Genomic DNA, 25,048 nt, shown 5'->3' with positions numbered 1-25,048 from the left:
CATTAAAATTGCTACACCAAGAAGAAATGCAGATGATAAACGGGTATTCATTGGACAAATATATTATGCTAGAATTGACATATGATTACATTTTCACGCAATTTGGGTGCATAGATCCTGAGAAATCAGTAACCAGAACAACCACCTCTGGTCTTAATAACGGCCTTGATACGCCTGGGCATTGAGTCAAACAGAGCTTGGATGACATGTGCAGGTACAGCTGCCCATGCAGCTTCAACACGATACCACAGTTCATCCAGAGTAGTGACGGGCGTATTGTGACGAGCCAGTTGCTCGGCCACCATTGACCAGACGTTTTCAGTTGGTGAGAGATCTGGAGAATGTGCTGGCCAGGGCAGCAGTCGATCTTTTTCTGTATGCAGAAAGGCCCGTACAGGACCTACAACATGCGGTCGTGCATTATCCTGCGGAAATGTAGGGTTTCGCAGGGATCGAATGAAGGGTAGATGCACGTGTCGTAACACATCTGAAATGTAACGTCCACTGTTCGAAGTGCCGTCAATGCGAACAAGAAGTGACCGAGACGTGTAACCGATGGCACCCCATACCATCACGCCGGGTGATACGCCAGTATGGCGATGACGAATACACTCTTCCAATGTGCGTTCACCGCGATGTCGCCAAACTCGGATGCGACCATCATGATGCTGTAAACAGAACCTGGATTCGTCCGAAAAAATGACATTTTGCGTCGCTGAGTACACCATCGCAGGTGCTCCTGTCTGTTGTGATGCAGCGTCAATGGTAACCGCAGCCATGGTCTCCGAGCTGATATTCCATCCTGCTGCAAACGTCGTCGAACTGTTCGTGCAGATGGTTGTTGTCTTGCAAACGTCCCCATATGTTGACTCAGGAATCGAGTCGTGGCTGCACGATCCGTTACAGCCATGTGGATAAGATGCCTGTCATCCCGACTGCAAGTGATACGAGGCCGTTGGGATCCAGCACGGCGTTCCGTATTACCGTCCTGAACCCACCGATTCCATATTCTGCTAACAGTCATTGGATCTCGACCAACGATGGGCAGCAATGTCGCGATACGATAAACCGCAATCGCGATAGGCTACAATCCGACCTGTATCAAAGCCGGAAACGTGTTGGTACGAATTTCTCCTCCTTACACGAGGCATCACAGCAACGTTTCACCAGGCAACGCCGGTCAACTGCTGTTTGTGTATGAGAAATCGGTTGGAAACTTTCCTCATGTCAGCACGTGGCCACCGGCGCCAAGCTCGTGTGAATGCTCTGAAAAGCTAATCATTTGCATATCACAGCATCTCCTTCCTGTCGGTTAAATTTCGCGTCTGTACCACGTCATCTTCGTGGTGTAGAAATTTTAATGGCCAGTAGTGTATCACAATGAAAATAACGGGAGAGATTACATTTATTAGTTGTAGAAAATGCAAATCCAAGACTGATTCTTTCGAAAAGTAGGCCTCCTTTTGCTCGGCGTAGTGCAGCATCTCGACATGGCACGGACTGAAGTCCCTGGAAGTCCCCTGCATAAATACTGAGCCATACTGCCTCTATAGCCGTCCATAATTGTGAAAGTGTAGCTGCGCTAGGATTTTGTGCGCGAACTGACCTCTCTATTATGTCCCATATGTGGTCGATGCCATTCATGTCGGGAGATCTGAGTCATCAGATCATGCTCTCTAACTGTCCAGAACGTTGTTCGAACCGGTGCCATGGTGCACTGTCATAATAAAAATTCCATCGTTGTTTAGGAACATGAAGTCCACGAATGGCTGCAAATGGTCTCCAAGTAGCCGAACATAACCATTTACATTTACAGTCAGTGATCTGTTCAGTTGGATCAGAGGATGCAGTGCATTCCATGTAAACATAGCCCACAACAAAGTTAAAACATTTCTAGCCGAAAGGAAAACAAAATTTGCGGCCCAAATATAATAGATGGGGTCCGTGGGTGGTAAAAGCAGTAAATGAACAAAGAAGGGAACCGAAGAGCTCGTTCACAACGATTGTCTCCTTTACACGTGTCTTAAAAATGAACTGCTTTTCAGTGATTGCATACTGATGAAGTCGTGAAAATTACAGCGCTGGTGTGCTGGAAAGACCGGCCGGCCGCGGTGGTCTAGCTTTTTTATGCGCTCAGTCCGGAGCCGCGCGACTGCTATGGTCGCAGGTTCGAATCCTGCCTCGGGCATGGATGTGTGTGATGTCCTTAGGTTAGTTAGGTTTAAGCAGTTCTAAGTTCTAAGGGACTGATGACCATAGATGTAGAAGTCCCATAGTGCTCAGAGCAATTTGAATCATTTTCATGGAAAGACCAGGCTATGCAATTCAGTACCGACGGCTTAAAAAGCTTGTTCCTCGTTATCAAAAAAGTTCGGAGACTAATGGTGAGAAAGTAGAAAATGAGAAGAAAGTCGATGTGTGGTATAGTAATTTTCTACCTAACTAATGCGCCTGTTAAACGGACTAGTGTTGTGGTTGCCTGGAGAGCCAACACCGCGTTACTAGAGGAGGCCGAAAGGCACGCGTTTTAGCTCACGCAGGCTGGCGTGAAGTCTGGAACAGGACAAGGAAATTAGAATTTAGAAAAACGGACGTAGCTGGTGGAATACTTAACTTTAATCCATTAATGATTAACGTCGGTCTTGACTGTACATGATTTACAATATCAATAGAAACTGATAATGACGCCTTGCTAGGTCGTAGCAAACAAATAACGTAGCTGAAGGCTATGCTAACTATCGTCTCGGCAAATGAGAGCGTATTTTGTCAGTGAACCATCGCAAGCAAAGTCGGCTGTACAACTGGGGCGAGTGCTAGGAAGTCTCTCTAGACCTGCCGTGTGGCGGCGCTCGGTCTGCAATCACTGATAGTGGCGACACGCGGGTCCGACGTATACTACCGGACCGCGGCCGATTTAAAGGCTACCACCTAGCAAGTGTGGTGTCTGGCGGTGACACCACAACTAGGTGGCGCGATCTTTAAGGCAATAGACTCACTTTCGAGACGGGAGCAGTTCATCCTGGTTCAGATACTGTGTAGTTTCCCTGTGAAACGAACACAGCCAAATTCCTTCACCATGACACGTCCTGTGAAAACGTGTGTTGTCTCTAATGACCTCCTCGTCGACCTTCCACCTACAGCTTCACTCGCACTAAGCAAACTACAGCGAAGTGCATGGTAAGGGTACTTCGTGCACCACCAGGAATTAAGATTTCTTTCTTCCCTTCTATAATGTTACGTACCCTTAGTATCAATATGTTAGTAGATGTACAGAAAGTAAATATCCTAATTTGAACTAACTATTTAGTGATGTCAACGTTTGTTTTATTTCGTAAGGGCAGAAACATTATACTAGCAGATAAATGTTTCGTATTTTGTTACGGCTGTCTCGTTGTCTAGGATGTCGGTTCCTGTTTACGTTTTACAATTAACGGGTCCAAGGTTTTTTTCTTCCAGTAGAAGTCGCTGGAATATTGTTTTTTCACATCATCAGTATTTATTCATAAATTTTTGACAGTTCATACAACACCACTTGTTAAGTAAAGGCATTGTGCAACTTTTCAATATAACTTAACAATTTTGGACCGCATGAGAATTTTGTGACCAAGTTAATTTGGATGCTTATTTCATGTTCCCCATTTTACCAATGAATCGATGTTTGCCATCTGTTTTACTTATGACTGAGCCTATGTGATCATTCCATTTCACATCCCTACACACTGTAACACCCAGGTATTTGTACAATTTAACTGATTTCTACTGTGACTCGATGACATTGTAGTCATAAGATATTAGTTTTTTTTCGTTTTGTGAAGTGTACAATTTTACATTTCTGAACATTTACACCAAGTTGTAATTTCTGCATCACTGTCAAATCTTATCAACATTTGACTGAATATTTGTGCAGCTTTTCAGACACAGCACTTTATTATACATAACTATATCATATGCAGTTTGAGGTTACTATTACGTCATTAATATGCAACAGCAAGGGTCCCAACAAACTTAACTGGGACGTTCCTGAAATTACTTGGACACCTGTTGATGACTCGTCAACCAAGACAACATGTTGCGTCCTTTCTAGCAAGAAGTCTTCAGTCAAGTAACAAATTTCGTTTGGTAATCGCTATGATCGTATTTTTGTTAATAAATGTCGAAGAGGAACTACCTAAATCTTGTTCTGAACTTAAGCGCGTGAGAAGTCAGTGCGTCTGTTTCCGTCACAATTTTAGTTAGTGAGACGTCTAGAACGCGGTGCACTCAACCTTGTGACGAATAAATAAGGTGTCACTTTCGGAAGTTCACGGCCCGTATAGCAGTGTCCTAATCTGTCGGCACGGTAGCTCAGTGTGTTCGGTCAGAGAGCTGGCTCGCCTCTGTAATAAAAAAAACTGAGTGAAAGGGTCAACAAAGAACTTGAACGGATGTCATAAAAAATAATCAATTTTCTCCATAGTGGCGCCCAATGGCAGAGCATGACACAGCAGTCAGCTACAATCGCGGTTCGCTAAGGGCTTAAAAAGTCCGCGCTAGTTTTCCAGACACGCCTCGTACTTGGCATGACTTGCACATCTGCTAACATTTTCTTTATAGAGTGGCAACGTGTTCTGTCTTTCGAGGTGCACTTTAAACTACATTGGAACATTTAACATTGTACTGAAGAGATCAAATATTTATTTCAGCCGGCCTGTGTGGCCAAGCGGTTCTAGGCGCTTCAGTCTGACCCCGCGCGACCGCTACGGTCGCAGGTTCGAATCCTGCCTCGGGCATGGATGTGTGTGATGTTCTTAAGTTAGTTAGGTTTAAGTAGTTCTAAGTTCTAGGGGACTGATGACCTCAGATGTTAAGTCCCATAGTGTTCAGAGCCATTCATTTCGTTTTAAACAATGCAAGCAAGAAAAATAAAAATAACTGAGCACTGTATTTTCGATACCGTTAGATTATAGTTCAGTAGTTGGATTTCCTTCTGAAAAACACACACTGTGCGTTGAAAGTTCGATGCAGTATACAGTTGTTTCTAGGGCAAACCTGCTTTTTTTTTCAGTGTCTTCTTTAGCATTAAAATTTCAATAAACTGTTCGACATCGTCCATCGTTTCATTCAGTTCGCCACTCGAATGATCATATAAATAGATGTGCATTTTTTCCTCATGTTCTGCATTTATAAGGTAGTGGAAGAGGGACTATAGTGTTGATTTTATTGTCAAATTCGTTATCATCGAGTATATCGACGCGATCTGACCTCTGAACGATCTCGAAATGTCTTCTGCCCTAACCGACGCTACAACTTAACCACCACCGTTTGCGACGAAGTAATACAGTGATACTGTAGGACAGTTTAATAAAGTAAGAACTTCTTTGGTTTCTCAGCCATTGCACATAAAAACAGATTCATAGTAGCTGTATATAAAAATGCAAACACTAAACGATTTTTATAACAAATTCGCTGATTTTGACGAACGATTAACCGATTATAACACACCTATAACCAATTTCGAAAAGTGAATGAACTGTTTTTTGACAATGCCTTTACCCATACGCAAGCGAAGGTATACCAACAGTGGCAGCCGTTGTTCAGTCTCTTCGGTTTAACGGAAAGAGAGATAGGCCTAAACCACTAAATCTTTGTGACTTCGGGAGTGCTGAAAGTGAAGTGAAATTTTTCGTGTCAAACGATTTTTATTTCGTGTTCAATGATTTTCATTTCGTCTTAAAAGGAAAAAAAAGTTGTGGATTATGTGAGTATTTTGTCAGGAAGGAAGTATTATTTTGTGATAAACAATTTTTCTTGTGTAATTTTGGTTTGGCATAGATATCACCACATACAAAGTTGTGCATAGTAAGGGCTCCGCGGTCTGAAACTAACCTTGTTGTTCACAGAGCATCCAAATTCTAGCTGTAGTGGGACTCGTAAATCAGCGTTAAGGAAAGGAACTTGTTGCCAAACGTGACGCAACCCGGCAGAGCTATTCGCGTGCAGTAGTGGCCAGCCGAGAGGGGAAAATTGCACTGAATGGCTGAAGCACGTGGTGCCTGCTACCCTGCCGATGACGCAACTTGAGCTGGGAGGTGGTGACGTAGCACGCCACAGCCCGCGCATGCGCCGTGCGCGTACTCACCTCTGATGCGTGTGGTCGTCACGGCCGCCGCAACGCGACTGCGGCTGCCCGCTCATCCTAGAAGGTCCCCGCTGCCAGACATTCACGCCGACGCTGCGAGCAAAAAGACTGGCGTGAGTTTCTCTCCCCTCCTTCGGTCACGCGACTTCGCTTCCCCCATTCGCCCAAGTCGGCAGTCTGCCACCAGCACGTGCCCGCACGGTCATTCTGCCGGCTTTCGCAAGAAGTGTGGCCCGTGCTGACAGGGGAATATTCACCGAGCAAGGTGGCGCACTGATCGAGACGCTAGGCAGGCGCTCAGGGAGGAGTTGGATTGGTTTGTAGGGTTATGCCAAAATCCGTGATCCACATTTATCTCGCAGACTATGTACTTGACGATAAGAAAGTATTACAATGCCAGAATGGTAAGTGATCTCAGATTCTAATGGTTCAGAATGACGCATGATCTCTGACTTTTACAGTTCACTATGTTACAGTCAGAGCTTCTAAAACTCGAGGAATTGTGTACAAACTTTCCGAGAAATGGTATAACAGCGACAATAACGCGCAATCTACGCAAATATGGAATGAATGGTAGAAATCAATTTAGCAAGAGATCTTTTAGGGTTTAGGAGAAATGAAGGAACATGCGATGCAGTACTGGCCCTTTGACTTACCATAGGTCAGGGGTGTCCAGACTTCGTAGGACTGCGAGCCTCTGATTTCTCACTGTGACTATGCAAGAGCTGCGGTAAGCTTAAAAATAACATGCCGCGAGATTAGATGTTATTCCGAGCTGGGATCCCCATACCCCAATTCCAGTTTAACTGGGCTCATAACAGCCAAATTCTACAATGGCCCACTCTTTCATTTGCGGGAAGAAGTGAAAGATGAGTAAAGAAAAAATAGTACAAGAACGATAGGTGACGGGCCGCGGTCTGTGCATTCATGCCTTAGATCAGGGTTTCCCAAACTGTATGCCGCAGGAAGTGAATAAGTGCTCCGTGAAACACTATTAATAACATGGCATTTTCTCCACGGCATTTTTACGATACTAATTATTTTTTAAGAATTTTTTTATTAATTTTTATGTTACTAGTTTTGATTTGAAATTGAAGTAATCACTGAATAAAACACGTGACTGCAATTTATTAAAATTTTTTAATCTTCAAAATAAAGTGTTCCGTCAAAGTACCAGGACTCTCAAAGTGTTCTGCCAAAGGAAACGTTTGAGTATCCCTGTCCAAGGTGATATCCTGAAGAAAGGCGGACCAACGTTTACAGCAGTTGCAGATTTTGAGAAGAATCTTTTGATATTGTTGACTGGAATACCCTGTTTGGAAACCTGAATTGATTGAATTTAGTGCCCTTTAGGTTAAACCGAATACCGGCTCATACTTACATACATGTATTGATAGTTGATTACTGTTAGAATGTTTGTTTGTTTGCACGCACCCACACACGATGCAGAGAGAACATAGACAGGGTGATCAGAAACAGTCTGAAAAACTTCTGAGGATGTTGCAGGGAAGGCTGTGCTGAGAAATGACAGTTAAGAAAAAAGTTCAATACCTTGCGCCGTTTCCGAGTTAATTAACACTGGAATTAGCCAGTAAGGCAGTTGTGCGCGGAAATTCAAGTGGCCCTCCAGAGATCCTGTCGCTAAATGTGTCCTTCGTTTGATTTCCTAAAAGCGAACAAGAGGACGATACACAAGCTGGGTATGGAACAGTAGTAAGGATCGAACCCGAGTCAGAGTTTGAGCAGTCTCGTGCGCTGTCATCTACACGATGAGAACGAGTGAATTACGTGCTCAACAGCCTGATTGGTTAACTTCATTGCCAATTAACCCGAAAACGATGCAACATATCGAATGTTTTTCTTAGTAGTCATTTCTCCGCACAACCTACTCTGCAAAGCCCTTATAACCTTTTCAGACTATTTCTGACCTTTCTGTATAGTTACAGATGGAGTAATACCGTATATTCTTTGTATAATAAAATGTTATAGAACACTTTTGTGCAGTCTGTTGTGAATGATACGTTAGATCTGGATGCCTGCAGCCCACAGTGAATCTATACATTGCGTGGAAACTCTAGGGTCCTGTGCAGCTAACAAAGCCCTCATACAGGTTGATAATGGATGACCAAGCTTTGCAAAATCGAGTAAAAAGTTTGTACTACTTCTATGTAGTCTGAGGCACCCAAAGAAAATGTGATCTTTGTCCTTTTCTCCCTCACAAGGTCAGAAAGATGTCTATATGATGCACGGGCTATGAGGGAATTAACGGATTTTCCCGTGGTAAAATTTAAGTCTTGGTGTGAGAGAGGAGAGCTGCCTAGGCACTGAATTTGTATGTCATTTCTTGGAATAGGGAACCTTCGGGTGAACTGTTTGTTGCTTTTGTGTCTTGTTTCCTTCCAGTCCTATTTCCACGGAGCGGGAGGTTATCTACAAGTTGTAAAGTGTCCAGACAGCAGTTCTAACACTCGAAGGACAAAGGTATACAGTAATTGAGAAGAGTGAGAGACGGGGTTGTAGCCTATCCCCGGTGTTGTACATTCTGTACATAGAGCGATTACTAAGGAAAGTAAGGAGAAATTTGGAAAAGGAATTGATCAGCGAGAAGACATAAATTCTTTTTAGGTTTGTCAGTGACACTGGAATTTTGTTAGAGGTGATTTTAATTTACCCTCGATACGTTGGCGAAAATACATGTTTAATGTTTAATTACGGAGGTACGCATAAAATATCATCCGAAATAGTGCTAGACGCATTGTTTGAAAATTATTTCGAGCAGTTAGTTCAAGAGCCCACGCGAATAGTGAACGGTTGTTAAACCACACTTAACCTCTTACTAACAAATAATCCTGAGTTAATAACGAGCATCAAAACGGATATAGGGATTAGTGAACACAGGGTTGTCGTAGCGAGACTGAATATTGTAATCTCCAAATCCTCGAAAAATAAGCGAAAAATATACCTATTAAAAAAAAAGCAGATACAAATTCACTTGACGCCTTCCTGAGAGAAAATCTCCTCTCATTTCAAATCAATAATAGAAGTGTAGACCAGATGTGGCTTAAGTTCAAGGAAATAGCATTGGCGCAATTGAGAGATTGATACCAAATAAATTAACAATCGACGGAGCTGATCCTCCTTGGGAAACAAACATGACAAATTTAAACAGACGCAAAATCCCCAAGATTGGCGATATTTTAGCGCGGACTTCAGTGCGAGATGCTTATAACAGTTTCCACAACGACACTTTGTCTCGAAACCTGGCAGTAAATCCCAAGAGATTCTGGTCTCATGTAAAGTATGTTAGCGACAAGAAACAATCAACGCCTTGGTCGAACACTCCACGGGTAGACTGCCGGTTCATAGTGTCCAACGGACACTATGAACCAGCAGTATACCCGTGGACTGTTCAAGCAACAAATACGTCGGGAGAAACTGAAGAATCAAATGAATGCAATGGAGATACTATCGAAGACAGCGCTGCCAAAGTATAGTTACTAAACAAAGCCTTCCGAAATGCATTCACAAAAGAAGACGAAGTAAATATTTCGGAATTCGAATCGAGAACAGCTGCCAACATGAGTAACATCTTCGGAGTAGTGAAGCAACAAGCGGGAGAATTGAAAGTGATCCGGTCTTAAAACTTAATTTATACCCAAACAAACGGTACATTTCCAGTCATGGGTCCTTATCAAAACATTATTTACTCAGTACTCTCTTCAACGTCAAGAAGCCTGTAGTAGGAATAATGAAGTACCCTGTATAGTGACCTGAAAAGAGATTATAAGATGAACAAGAGTAATGGGATGTAGTCGAATTGCCAGCCGATGTGGCCGAGCGGTTCTAGACGCTTCAGCCTGGAACCGCGCGACCGCTACGGTCGCAGGTTCGAATCCTGCCTCGGGCAAGGATGCGCGTGATGTCCTTAGGTTAGTAAGGTTTAAGTAGTTCTAAGTTGTAGGGGACTGATGACCTCAGATGTTAAGTCCCATAGGGCTTAGAGCCATTTTTGTAGTCGAATTGCGTCAGGTGACGCTGAAGGAATTAGATTACAAATGAAACGCTAAAAAAATATTAGACGATTGTTTTCTTGTGGGTGCACATCACACATCAATAAATTCTAAGAACGATATCTAATTCAACAGGCTCGTAGTTTAAACCAGCAAACCCTCCAACCTCGATTCTTGAAGGATAGAACACTCATAGATGAAACAGTTTTAAAGATTAGATTAGATTAGATTAATACTTGTTCCTTAGATCATGAATACGACACTTCGTAATGATGTGGAACGTGTCAGGTTAATGAAAGATGTCTGTACAAGATATTACATTACACAAAATATTGCATGACACTAATGGTTAAGTTAGTTTTTTTCCCTCCCTTAATTTATATCTAAAAATTCAGCCAATGAGTAGGAGTTGTCATCTAGAAATTCTTTTAATTTATTTTTAAATGTTGGTTGACTATCTGTCAGCCTTTTGATGCTGTTTGGTAGGTGACCAAAGACTTTTGTGGCCTTCTGTGCCAAAGTCAGATTTAACCCTGAATAGTGAAGATCATCGTTTCTCCTGGTGTTATAGATATGCACACTGTTATTACTTTTGAACTGGGCTGGATTATTAACAACAAATTTCATAAGTGAATATATATACTGTGAGGTTACTGTGAGGATCCCTAGATCCTTAAATAGATGTTTGCAAGATGACCGTGGGTGGGCTTCAGCAATTATTCTGATTACACGTTTTTGAGCAATGAATACTTTTCTACTCAACGATGAATTACCCCAGAATATGATACCATACGAAAGCAGTGAATGAAAGTAGCCATAGTAAGCTAATTTACTGAGATTCTTATCACCAAAATTTGCAATAACCCTAATAGCATACGTAGCCGAACTCAGACGTTTCAGCAGACCATCAATGTGTTGCTTCCAGTTTAACCTCTCATCAATGGACACACCTAAAAATTTTGAAAATTCTGCCTTAGCTACAGACTTCTGTTCAAAGTCTATATTTATTACTGGAGTTGTGCCATTTACTGTACGGAACTGTATATACTGTGTTTTATCAAAATTTAAAGAGAGTCCGTTTGCTGAGAACCACTTAATAATTTTGTGAAAAACATCATTTACAATTACATCACTTAGTTCTTGGTTTTTGGATGTTATTACTATACTTGTATCATCAGCAAGAAGAACTAACTTTGCATCTTCATCAATATGGAATGGTAAGTCATTAATGTATATCAAGAACAGTAAAGGACCTAAGACCGAACCCTGTGGGACCCCTTGCTTGATAGCCCCCCAGTTTGAGGAATCAGCTGTTGTGTTAACACGTCTGATTACTTTACAAATAATTTAATGTGTTAGATATTTGATGTTAAGCGTGGAAGCGACAGGAAGTTAGAAAGGGTCTGATTTTATTTTTATTGTTTGCTAGAAGTCACTAAGTGCTCTCATTATGAAACACTGAGTGTAATCTGGATAATTTTCGGTCTGTTACAGGCAAATCTAGTCTTTCTGGATTTCAAAGTTTATGACGTCATGTATCGTAAACTATGCGTCGTACAAAAATATTATTTTGCCGGTATACGCAGATGTATGTGGATACTGTCTGCAAAATGTGTGGCGAATAGAGTTAGCAGTGAAGAAGCATTAAAGTGGAACGTCCTTACTGATGCTGAACTTTGGCTGCATGATCATCGAAAATGTAGTAAGCGATAAGCTTTTTCCCTTTCTTCATTTTGTGTGTGTGTGTGTGTGTGTGTGTGTGTGTGTGGGAAGGGGGGGAGGAGAGGGGGGGGGGGGGTAAAGGTTTAACATGCTGTGTAAAGTTCGTTGGAATCCTGTAAGTGCTCCCATACTCAAATGGGTAATGAGTATAGTCTCGTTAATTTACTCTACCTCAAGATACGTACATAGTTTCTAGTTGAAGTAATAGTCTTGCTGTGTTAAACATTTGGTGTAAAGACAACCTTATGACAACATTTTAAATTTAGTCAGTAATTATACGAAATACTGAAAATCAGATTTTTGTTAGCACGAGAGGTCATTAGGTATTTAACACGCAACTATGTACATGCACCATGATCCGGGTTAGCCTTTATAGAGTTGCGATCTACCAAAATTACGGTTCGGTAGTTTTTGAATACTCCATAAATGTCGTAGAAAATGGCAATATTACCGGTAGTATGGTAGGAAGATTAGGGAGAAAGAAACTGTGAACCGACGGTTTCTCTTTTTTTTTCTTTTGTTTCTATGTTTGTTTCTTTTGCAGGTAATAATTATAACTGGACATCATTCAGTGTTAGTCATTTTTGTATTTTATATGCTTACAGAATATAAATTGCATATTATAAGTAATAAAAATTAGAAAAATTAGTTCGTCGTTATATACAGGGTGTTACAAAAAGGTACAGTCAAACTTTCAGGAAACATTCCTCACATACAAAGAAAGAAAATATGTTATGTGGACATGTGTCCGGAAATGCTTACTTTCCATGTTAGAGCTCATTTTATTACTTCTCCTCAAATCACATTAATCATGGAATGGAAACACACAGCAACAGAACGTACCAGCGTGATTTCAAACACTTTTTTACAGGAAATGTTCAAAATGTCCTCCGTTAGCGAGGACACATGCATCCACCCTCTGCCGCATGGAATCCCTGATGGACTGATGCAGCCCTGGAGAATGGCGTATTGTATCACAGCCGTCCACAATACGAGCACGAAGAGTCTCTACATTTGGTACCGGGGTTGCGTAGACAAGAGCTTTCAAATGCCCCCATAAATGAAAGTCAAGAGGATTGAGGTCAGGAGAGCGTGGAGGCCATGGAATTGGTCCGCCTCTACCAATCCATCGGTCACCGAATCTGTTGTTGAGAAGCGTACGAACACTTCGACTGAAATGTGCAGGAGATCCATCGTGCATGAACCACATGTTGTGTCGTACTTGTAAAGCCACATGTCCTAGCAGCACAGGTAGAGTATCCCGTATGAAATCATGATAACGTGCTCCATTGAGGGTAGGTGGACGAAACTAAAGTGAGCTCTAACATGGAAATTAAGCGTTTCCGGACACATGTCCACATTCCATCTTTTCTTTATTTGTTTGTGAGGAATTTTTCCTGAAAGTTTGGCCTTACCTTTTTGTAACACCCTGTATATGGGGTATACGTAAAGCCCTGGAAAATTTTCAGTTACTTATTGCACAAGAACTAAACATTGTACAGAAACACTTGAGGTTTTTTCATGTATACCGCCACAGCGTAGTTTGTTAATTTGCCGATAGTAAGCGCTAGCCGCAAACATGGCGAGTTCAGGTGCGAAGCGAGCTGTCTGTGTGTTGGAGTTCGACAAAAACAAGTGTGCTACAGCTGTTCAACGGACGTTTAGAACCAAGTACGGTAAGAAGCCATCAACAAGGAATTCATTTACCACCGGCACAACAAATTCGTCACGACGGGTTGCTTGTGCCCGGCAAAGAGAAGCGGACGTCCCAGTGTGAGCGAAGAGAATGTGGAGCACGTACGAGAGACATTCGTAAGGAGTCCAAATAAATCGTTGCGTCGTGCATCCAGTGAACTCGAAATAGCTCCAATAATCGTGTGGAAATTTCTGCGTCAGAAGCTGTCTATGAAACCATTCAAATTGGAGCTAGTGCAGAAGCTCAATGAGGACAACAAAGACAGGTGTTTTGAGTTTTGTCCGCAGTTGCAACAATTGAATGAGGATGGGGATGGCATTGTTGATTGCTTAATTTTTAGCGACGAAGCCACTTTTCACACTAACTGGAAAGTTAACAGGCGTAATTGTCAAATCTGGGGTGCAAAGCATCCACACGAATGCACTGAATGTGAGCATGATTCCGCAAAGGTAACTATTTTTTGTGCCTTGTCATGTCGAAAACTGTACAGGCCATTCTTCTTCGCCGAGGGCATTGTCACTGGATATTCCTACTTGGACATGTTGCAGCAATGGCTGATACCTCAAATTCAATCGGATTCCCCGTCATCTTTTAGCAGGATGGGGCTTCACCCCATTTGCATTGTAAAGTTCGTGGGTACCTTTACAAGGAGCTGTTACAAGGAGCTGCCGCATCGATGGATCGGCCGTGCTACAACACGGGACAGCTGTTTCATGAAATGGCCTCCCCGTTCACCAGATCTCACTCCGTGTGACATTTTTCTGTGGGGACACATTAAAGATCTGGTGTATGTACCGCCTCTACCACGTGATGTAGCAGAGCTCCGAGAGAGAATACGAGTCAAATGAAAACGAGACATATGGCGAAAATGTGAATTAACGTTCATTATGTCAGAAGCAATCTCAGTAAATGTTAATTCATTTATCCCGCTGCGAGACAAGACGGTCAATGCCTTCATGGAAAAATGTTTGAGTTTGCCTACAGAACAGCGAGTGTATCCAGGCGTGCACCTTTTTGTCCGAAGCAAATGAGAGATCATGAACGTCTTTCTTTTACATCTACATGACTACTCTGCAATTCACATTTAAGTGCTTGGCAGAGGGTTCATCGAACCACAATCATACTATCTCTCTACTATTCCACTCCCGAACAGCGAGCGGGAAAAACGAACACCTAAACCTTTCTGTTCGAGCTCTGATTTCTCTTATTTTATTTTGATGATAATTCCTACCTATGTAGGTTGGGCTCAACAAAATATTTTCGCATTCGGAAGAGAAAGTTGGTGACTGAAATTTCGTAAAAAGGTCTCGCCGCGACGAAAAACGTCTTTGCTTTAATGACTTCCATGCAACTCGCGTATCATATCTGCCACACTCTCTCCCCTATTACGTGATAGTAAAAACGAGCTGCCCTTTTTTGCACCCTTTCGATGTCCTCCGTCAATCCCACCTGGTAGGGATCCCACACCGCACAGCAATATTCTAACAGAGGACGAACGAGTGTAGTGTAAGCTGTCTCTTTAGTGGACTTGTTGCATCTTCTAAGTGTCCTGCCAATGAAACGCAACCTTTGGCTCGCCTTCCCGACAATATTATCTATGTGGTCCTTCCAACTGAAGTTGTTCGTAATTTTAACACCCAGGTACTTAGTTGAATTGACAGCCTTGAGAATTGTACTATTTATCGAGTAATCGAATTCCAACGGATTTCTTTTGGAACTCATGTGGATCATCTCACACTTTTCGTTATTTAGCGTCAACTGCCACCTGCCACACCATACAGCAATCTTTTCTAAATCGCTTTGCAGCTGATACTGGTCTTCGGATGACCTTACTAGACGGTAAATTACAGCATCATCTGCGAACAGTCTAAGAGAACTGCTCAGATTGTCACCCAGGTCATTTATACAGATCAGGAACAGTAGAGGTCCCAAGACGCTTCCCTGGGGAACACCTGATATCACTTCAGTTTTACTCGATGATTTGCCGTCTATTACTACGAACTGCGACCTTCCTGACAGGAAATCACGAATCCAGTCGCACAACTGAGACGATACCCCATAGCTCCGCAGCTTTATCAGAAGTCGCTTGTGAGGAACGGTGTCAAAAGCTTTCCGGAAATCTAGAAATACGGAATCAACTTGAGATCCCCTGTCGATAGCGGCCATTACTTTGTGCGAATAAAGAGCTAGCTGCGTTGCACAAGAGCGATGTTTTCTGAAGCCATGCTGATTACGTGTCAATAGATCGTTCCCTTCGAGGTGATTCATAATGTTTGAATACAGTATATGCTCCAAAACCCTACTGCAAACCGACGTCAATGATATAGGTCTGTAGTTAAATGGACTACTCCTACTACCCTTCTTGAACACTGGTGCGACCTGTGCAATTTTCCAATCTGTAGGTACAGATCTATCGGTGAGCGAGCGGTTGTATAGGAGTGCTAAGTAGGGAGCTATAGTATCAGCGTAATCTGAGAGGAACCTAATCGGTACACAATCTGGACCTGAAGACTTGCCCGTATCAAGCAATTTGAGTTGCTTCGCAACCCCTAAGGTATCTACTTCTAAGAAAGTCATGCTAGCAGATGTTCGTGTTTCAAATTCTGGAATATTCCATTCGTCTTCCCAGGTGAAGGAATTTCGGAAAACTGCGTTCAATAACTCCGCTTTAGCGGCACAGTCGTCGATAACAGTACCATCGGCACTGCGTAGCGAAGGTATTGACTGCGTCTTGTCGCTTGTGTACTTTACATACGACCAGAATTTCTTCGGATTTTCTACCAAATTTCGAGACAATGTTTCGTTGTGGAACCTATTAAAGGCATCTCGCATCGAAGTACGTGCCAAATTTCGCGCGTCTGTAAATTTTAGCCCATCTTCGGGATTTCGCGTTCTTCTGAACTTCGCATGCTTTTTCCGTTGCCTCTGCAACAGCGTTCGGACCTTTTTTGTGTACCACGGGGGATCCGTTCCATCTCTTACCAATTTATGAGGTACGAATATCTCAATTGCTGTTGCTACTATATCTTTGAATTTGAGCCACATCTCGTCTACATTCGCATAGTCAGTTCGGAAGGAATGGAAATTGTCTTTTAGGAAGGCTTCTAGTGGCACTTTATCCGCTTTTTTAAATAAAGTTATTTTGCGTTTGTTTCTGATGGATTTGGAAGAAATGGCATTGAGCCTAGCTACAATGACCTTGTGATCACTAATCCCTGTATCAGTCATGATGCTCTCTATCAGCTCTGGATTGTTTGTGGCCAAGAGGTCAAGTGTGTTTTCGCAACCATTTACAATTCGCGTGGGTTCGTGGACTAACTGCTCGAAATAATTTTCGGAGAATGCATTTAGGATTATCTCGGAAGACGTTTTCTGCCTACCACCGGTTTTGAACAAGTATTTTTGCCAACATACCGAGGGTAGGTTGAAATCCCCCCAACTATAACCGTATGAGTGGGGTATTTATTTGTTACGAGACTCAAACTTTCTCTGAACTGTTCCGCAACTGTATCATCGGAGTCTGGGGTCGGTAGAAGGAGCCAATTATTAACTTAATTCGGCTGTTAAGTATAACCTCCACCCACACCAATTCGCACGGAGTATCTACTTCGACTTCACTACAAGATAAACCACTACTGACAGACACAAACACTCCACCACCAATTCTGCCTAATCTATCTTTCCTGAACACCGTCTGAGACTTCGTAAAAATTTCTGCAGAACTTATTTCAGGCTTTAGCCAGCTTTCTGTACCTATAACGATATCAGCTTCTGTGCTTTCTATTAGCGCTTGAAGCTCAGGGACTTTTCCAGCGCAACTACAACAATTTACAACTATAATTCCGACTGTTCCTTGATCCAAGCACGTCCTGTAATTGCCAAGCACCCTTTGATATTGCAGCCCATCCCGCACTTTCCCGAGGCCTTCTAACCTAAAAAACCGCCCAGTCCACGCCACACAGCCTCCGCTACCCGTGTAGCCGCCAGCTGAGTGTAGTGAACTCCTGACCTATTCAGCGGAACACGAAACCCCACCACCCTATGGCGCAAGTCAAGTAATCTGCAGCCAATACGGTCGCAAAACCGTCTGAGCCTCTGATTCAGACCCTCCACCCGGCTCTGCACCAAAGGTCCGCAGTCGGTTCTGTCAACGATGCTGCAGATGGTGAGCTCTGCCTTCATCTCGTAAGCAAGACCGGCAGCCTTCACCAAATTAGATAGCCGCTGGAATCCAGAGAGAATTTCCTCAGATCCAAAGCGACACACGTCATTAGTGCCGACATGTGCCACCACCTGCAGCTGGCTGCACCCTGTGCACCCTGTGCTCCAAAAATGTGAATATCGCGTGCGGAAAGATCTGGAGTGCAAGGGCTTCCCATCGAAACTTCTGCAGCACAGTCCAAACGACGTTGACAACACGTGGACGGATCTGTTGCCCTTCTTCCATGGTTCACTGGACATCGTGCGAGAAAAGGGCAAGCTGAGTTTTGGCACGAGCTAAGCTTTCGAAATTTGTGCTGATTTATAGAAGGAAGCCTTCTCGTCTCAAGCAAATTTATCATTAGGTTGGTGCATAAGTTCGTAACGTTTTTGTTTTGCATGTTGCTACGGGTTTATTTATCGATTGTTCTTTTTGATTTGTTGTTCGCTGTTGCTATTGCAGTTTACATATTGTTATTCTGTCACTTGGAGGTAGTGAGTGGAGCTGTGGACGCAAAAAAAAAGTGGAGTGCTAAGTGGAGAAATTGGAACGTTTCCGACATATTCTTTGTGGTATCGATAGTTCCGATGCCAGAGCGTAGATGCACGCTCGTAGGCTGTCACTACGAGAGCGGACGAACTACGCCCACCACAGCGCCCTCTAGCCGACGCTGTGGAGCTCAACGAGCGCCGCTCTGCTTTGATATATGAACAGCTTCGCACCCACGTGCTCATCAACCCTAAGTTAAGTAGATGTAATTTACTAATGCTCTCTATTAAATGTGGTTTTACTTTACATGCAGTACTGAAGTGCTTTACCTCTGCTGCTCCTACTCGCTTCCTTCATGCGGCCTATTTTGCGGATCACAGGAGCAGACACAAAAGATTCTTCTGTTTGGTTTCAGTAGAGAGACGACGGCAGCGGAGCAGCGGATGCAGCCAGAAACAGGTGCGCTGTGTATGGCGATAATGCCACTGGACAGAGGACGGCAAGAAAATAGTTTTCTCGCTTTAAGGAGGATCGTTTTGACGTTAGTGACACTCTATCTTCAGGAAGATCTTTGGGGTTTGATGAAGATCGTTTAAACGCATTAATCCACAATGATCTACCTCAGTGTACTTGAGAACTGGCAAATGTGATGAACTGTGATCATTCCACTATCGTGCGACATTTGTATGCAATTGGGAAAATTCAAAAATCGGCTGTATAGGTACCTCATGCTCTAAGCCAAAACCACAAAAATCAGTGGTTGGCCATGTGTATATCTCTGCTGGTTCGTCATCTACTGGCCCATGAACAACACAGACCGTTCTCATCCTGACGAGAGATGGTGTCTTTATGCTAACATAAGCAAGAGAAACGAATAATTGCCGTGCGGGATTAGCCTAGCGGTCTAAGGCGCTGCAAAAAAGTGGTTCAAATGGCTCTAAGCACTATGGGTCATCAGTTCCCTAGAACTTAGAACTACTTAAACCTAACTAACCTAAGGACACCATACACATCCATGTCCAAGGCAGGATTCGAACCTGCGATCGTAGCAGTCGTGCGGTTCCAGACTGAAGCGCCTAGAACCGCTCGGTCACTAAAGCCGGCTAAGGCGCGGCAGTCATAATTTGTGCGGCTGGTCCCTGCGGAGGTTCGGGTCCTCCCTCGGGCATGGGTGTGTGTGTTTGTCCTTAGGATAATTTAGGTTAAGTGGAGTGTAAGCTTAGGGACTGATGACCTTAGCAGTTAAGTCCCATAATATTTCACACACATTGGAACATTCGAACATTAAAAGGAAGAATTGAGCCCAAACAAAGGAACAACTCCCCGTGCAAAAAAACTGCGCGCATCCTCAAGTGATAATGTTAAGTATCTCGTGGAACAGCGACGGTGTGGTGTACTACCAGCTCCTTCCCCAGGTTGCAGCCATCACTACTGACATATTGTCAATAACTGAGACGTCTTGCAGACGCAGTCCAAGAACAACCTCCAGAAAGATTGTGTGAAGTGATACTACTCCGCGGTAACACCTGCCCACATTCTGTTAACCGACAAAAAATAATGCACAATAGTTGGGTTGGGAGGTCACTTATTCACCTGATTTTACTCCCTGAGATTTTCATCTTTCCTGCTCTCTATGGAACAACGTTCAAAGAAACTCCTTTCCGGATGAAAATACGCTCCGAATAAGGTACGACGAGTTCTTCGCCTCAAAACCACACGATTTCTGCATTCGCAGAATCGGAAAGCTTCCCCAGCGTTGCACATTGTTGTAAATAGTGAGGGAGAATATATTATTGATGACTAAAGTCTCTGTTAGATGTATCTGTTATGTTTATTAAACGTATGGAAAAACGCTATGACGTATGTATCTACCCAACACATTCGAACTCAGAATACGTACAAGAAATCTGCAAGAAACCAACGTGAAGGAAATTAGTCTGTAATTGTGCGAGTCTGTTCTATTACATTTATAAAACACTGGAGCCATCTGCACTTTTTTTCGGTTTTCACATCCCAGTTTTTTTTTTTTGGTCACATATCTAAGGTGACGGAAAATGAGACTCCCTACAAATTACACAACAGATTTTTGTCCGAATTTTCATAGCCAAACGGATAATCAGAATGGATATTTTTTGTTTGAAAGTAATTGGGGTAGTTACTTATTTATGGGAAAATTATACAACGGGTTTTGTACGAATTTTCATAGCCAAACGAAGAGTGAGAAATGGACAAATGGGATATAAGTGGACCAATGCGAGGTCTAGTTTTGCAAAAAGATATTTAATTGCTTGAAAGCAATCAGGGTACTTAAACAACTTAATTAGTGTACAGTGAGAAATCAGAGTATTCTACGAACAGCTGGTGCGAGCTATGTATATAAAGGGTCAAAAAGTTCATCTCTTCGAGGCCTTGCTCTTAAGCGTATAAAGAATTACGTTGCGGTTGAAATTGTGCAGTTTTTTCTTTCATATTGAAGAAATACAAGAAATATCATACATCTGCCTCTGTAACAGGAGTAATCCATTTAACTACAGACCTATATCATTGACGTCGGTTTGCAGTAGGGTTTTGGAGCATATACTGTATTCAAACATCATGAACCACCTCGAAGGGAACGATCTATTGACACGTAATCAGCATGGCTTCAGAAAACATCGCTCTTGTGCAACGCAGCTAGCTCTTTATTCGCACGAAGTAATGGCCGCTATCGACAGGGGATCTCAAGTTGATTCCGTATTTCTAGATTTCCGGAAAGCTTTTGACACCGTTCCTCACAAGCGACTTCTAATCAAGCTGCGGAGCTATGGGGTATCGTCTCAGTTGTGCGACTGGATTCGTGATTTCCTGTCAGGAAGGTCGCAGTTCGTAGTAATAGACGGCAAATCATCGAGTAAAACTGAAGTGATATCAGGTGTTCCCCAGGGAAGCGTCCTGGGACCTCTACTGTTCCTGATCTATATAAATGACCTGGGTGACAATCTGAGCAGTTCTCTTAGACTGTTCGCAGATGATGCTGTAATTTACCGTCTAGTAAGGTCATCCGAAGACCAGTATCAGCTGCAAAACTATTTAGAAAAGATTGCTGTATGGTGTGTCAGGTGGCGGTTGACGCTAAATAACGAAAAGTGTGAGATGATCCACATGAGTTCCAAAAGAAATCCGTTGGAATTCGATTACTCGATAAATAGTACAATTCTCAAGGCTGTCAATTCAACTAAGTACCTGGGTGTTAAAATTACGAACAACTTCAGTTGGAAGGACCACATAGATAATATTGTCGGGAAGGCGAGCCAAAGGTTGCGTTTCATTGGCAGGACACTTAGCAGATGCAACAAGTCCACTAAAGAGACAGCTTACACTACACTCGTTCGTCCTCTGTTAGAATATTGCTGCGCGGTGTGGGATCCTTACCAGGTGGGATTGACGGAGGACATCGAAAGGGTGCAAAAAAGGGTAGCTCGGTTTTACTATCACGTAATGGGGGAGAGAGTGTGGCAGATATGATACGCAAGTTGCTTGGAAGTCATTAAAGCAAAGACGTTTTTCGTCACGGCGAGATCTATTTACGAAATTTCTGTCACCAACTTTCTCTTCTGAATGCGAAAATATTTTGTTGAGCCCAATCTACATAGGTAGGAATGATCATCGAAATAACATAAGAGAAATCAGAGCTCGAACAGAAAGGTTTAGGTGTTCGTTTTTCCCGCTCGCTGTTCGGGAGTGGAATAGTAGAGAGATAATATGATTGTGGTTCGATGAACCCACTGCCAAGCACTTAAATGTGAATTGCAGAGTAGTCATGTAGATGTAGATGTAGATGTAACAGCCCCTACACTGTTACAGACGTCCTCCAAGTCTGGATTCATCTGGGTAACTCTTTTTGAGTGTTGCAGTTCTCTCGGCATACTGTGATACTCTGCTTATATTATCACTTTCGAATGTGGAAAACACTAAACGGCCCAGCTTTGCTCCCTTACTATTACTATGCCTATCAATTAGAAATTCACCTACGCATACAGAAAACGAAGCTGAAATGAACTGGCGAACACACATCCTAAACTGATGTTTTTAACAACGCCTCTAAGATGAAATTACAAAGACTGAGTAAAGCACGACTAGTAACATAAGAAGAAAACTCATTAAAGATGAAAACACTTCTTCGACAAACTGAAACCTCCAAACCAACAGAGGGGTGGGATCGCCACCTATGTTTCACAGTCAGGAGCGGGATTTATGCCAATCGAAACCCATTTAATGAATCATATGTCCTGTCTGCTGTTTTTACCTTGCGCGTTATGTAAAGCTTTTCTTGGCTGAAGCCGTCCCAGGAAGTGTCCTTCAGCGGCTAGTTTCTACGGAACAGTGGTTACGTCACCAGGAACCAACATTTCCGGGTTCCTGCTACTAGGAGAATCCCTTCAGAACTGTTTGGCGGTACAGCCATAGCTAATCGGAAACGCTAATCTTCGTTTCTTACTAATTCGATGGATCATTTAACAGAACCATCACATTAACTACTTCAATACTGAGCTCCAAAATCCAGTTCTGATTAATCAGTAAAAAGATCCACTTCGATAACGTTTGCGAAATGCTGTTGTAGCTGCCCGATTTCCTCCTCTACCATCGATTTTAAATCCCATGTAAACATTCAGCAATTTTAGAAACGAGCTTGAATCGTCAGGTTCTGTCTTGCTTTTAAAAATGTCGGCTGATCTGGACGGAGTGATTTTTCCTCCAGTGATGAAGTAGGAATATTAGACTAAACAAGAAGTTATCCACGTCCTATACTGAATGAAAAGAAACGACCATTGTACTGACTAAATCGGAGAACGAAATAGCTAGTTTCCAAAGTCTGTTCGTGTAGAAATAAGAAACAAAATGGTCAAATGTTTTGAGAAATGATCTATCTAAAAGTAAGAAATAAAACAGATTAGAGAAACATTTGAATGATGCTCGAAAAATGCTCGTCAAATGTTTCTGTAATCTATTTTATTTCTTGCTTTTAGACGAATTATTTATCAAAACATTTGACCATTTTTTTGAATTTTTTTAAAAATGTTCATTTCGCCCCGATAGCTGAGTGGTCAGCGCGGCTGTCTGTCACGCCATGGGGTCCAGGTTCGATTCCCGGCTGGGTCGGAGATTTTCTCCGCTCAGGGACTGGATGCTGTGTTGTCCGCATTATCATTTCATCACATCAGTGGAAGGCAACGGGAAACCACCACTGGAGTCACTTCCCTAGACAGTCATGCGGTGGACCTCTCTGACGAGACCGAGCGAGGTGGCGCAGTGGTTAGCACACTGGACTCGTATTCGGGAGGGCGACGGTTCAATCCCGTCTCCGGCCATCCTGATTTAGGTTTTCCGTGATTTCCCTAAATCGTTTCAGGCAAATGCCGAGATGGTTCCTTTAAAAGGGAACGGCCGATTTCCTTCCTTAACCCGAGCTTGTGCTCCGTCTCTAATGACCTCGTTGTCGAGGGGACGTTAATCACTAACCACCACCACCACCACATCTCTGACGAGGCTTCCCCCATGACAAGACCTGCCGTAAGGCAGAAGCCAAAGTTTAAAAGTTAAATTCTCACTTTTTCTTCAGGATACTTGAAATGTAATATGTTTAAATGTCAGTGTTCTATTATTGTTAAGAGTATATGGATCAAGAGAGGACAGAGAAGTTTCAATTTATACTTAATTAGATATTTCTTGTATTTTTTCAACATGAAAGAAAAAAACTGCACAGTTTCAACCCCAACGTAATTCTTTATACGCGAAAGATCAAGGCCTCGAAGAGATGCACTTTTTGACACTCTATTTACTTTCAAGAAATTAAATATCTTTTTGCAAAACTAGATCTCGCATTGGCCCACTTTCATCCCATTTGTCCATTCCTAACCCTATATTTGGCTATGAAAATTCGTTCAAAACCTGTCGTATAATTTTCCCGTAAATCAATAATTAAATATTTCTTCATTACCCCAATACATTCAAGCAATCAAACTTTTTACCAAAAGAAATATCCATTTTGGTTATCCGTTTGGCTATGAAAATTCGGACAAAAATTTGTTGTGTAATTTGTAGGGAGTCTTATCCTCCCTCGCCTTAAACTCCGAAAAAAAAGAAGAAAACTGGGATGGGAAAACCGATATCTGACGGGGCTAGTAAAACTGTTCTGGGCTTTAGAATGAATTTCATATCAGCGCACACTCCGCTGTAGAGTGAAAATTTCATTCTAGAAACAACTCTTAGGCTGTGGCTAAGCCATGTCTCCGCAATATCCTTTCTTTGAGGAGTGCTAGTTCTGCAAGGTTCGCAGGAGAACTTCTGTAAAGTTTGGAAGGTAGGAGACGAGGTACTGGCGGAATTAAAGCTGTGAGGACGAGGGATGAGTCCTGCTTGGGTAGCTCAGTCGGTAGAGCACTTGCCCGCGAAAGGCAAAGGTCTCGAGTTCGAGTCTCGGTCCTGCACACAGTTTTAATCTGCCTGGCAGTGTTCAGGGCTTAACATGTAAACTCGTCAGCGGAAATACTTGAGTATTGCACATCAGTGTGGGATCCATATCAGGTCGTGTTGGCGGAGGAGATAGTGAAGATCCAAAGAAGAGCGACGCGTTTCATCATAGGTTTATTTGGGAAGCGTGATAGCGTTACGGAGATGTTTAGCTAGCTCAAGTGGCAGACTCTGCAAGAGAGGCGCTCTGCATCGCGGTGTAGCTTGCTCGCCAGGTTTCGAGAGGGTGCGTTTCTGGATGAGGTATCGAATATATTGCTTCCCCCTACTTATACCTACCGAGGAGATCACGAATTTAAAAT

General features: G+C 42.8%; 1 protein-coding gene across 1 annotated transcript in view; it reads right to left on the bottom strand.

Moving 5' to 3' along the window:
• The window catches only part of LOC126272738 (solute carrier family 52, riboflavin transporter, member 3-B-like), a 99,277-nt gene extending 93,055 nt beyond the window's left edge, over nt 1-6,222 (bottom strand). Inside the window, exon 1 of the mRNA XM_049975794.1 lies at nt 6,119-6,222. Within this exon, the coding sequence (XP_049831751.1) occupies nt 6,119-6,174 (56 nt within the window). The 5' untranslated portion in view covers nt 6,175-6,222. The remainder of the gene's footprint in view (nt 1-6,118) is intronic.
• Nucleotides 6,223-25,048: the final 18,826 nt, after the last annotated feature.

This window comes from Schistocerca gregaria, chromosome 5 (assembly GCF_023897955.1).
Source record: "Schistocerca gregaria isolate iqSchGreg1 chromosome 5, iqSchGreg1.2, whole genome shotgun sequence".
Classification (NCBI taxonomy): domain Eukaryota; kingdom Metazoa; phylum Arthropoda; class Insecta; order Orthoptera; family Acrididae; genus Schistocerca; species Schistocerca gregaria.
The sequence above is the reverse complement of the archived record's forward strand: the minus strand, read 5'-3'. Positions and strand labels throughout refer to the sequence as shown.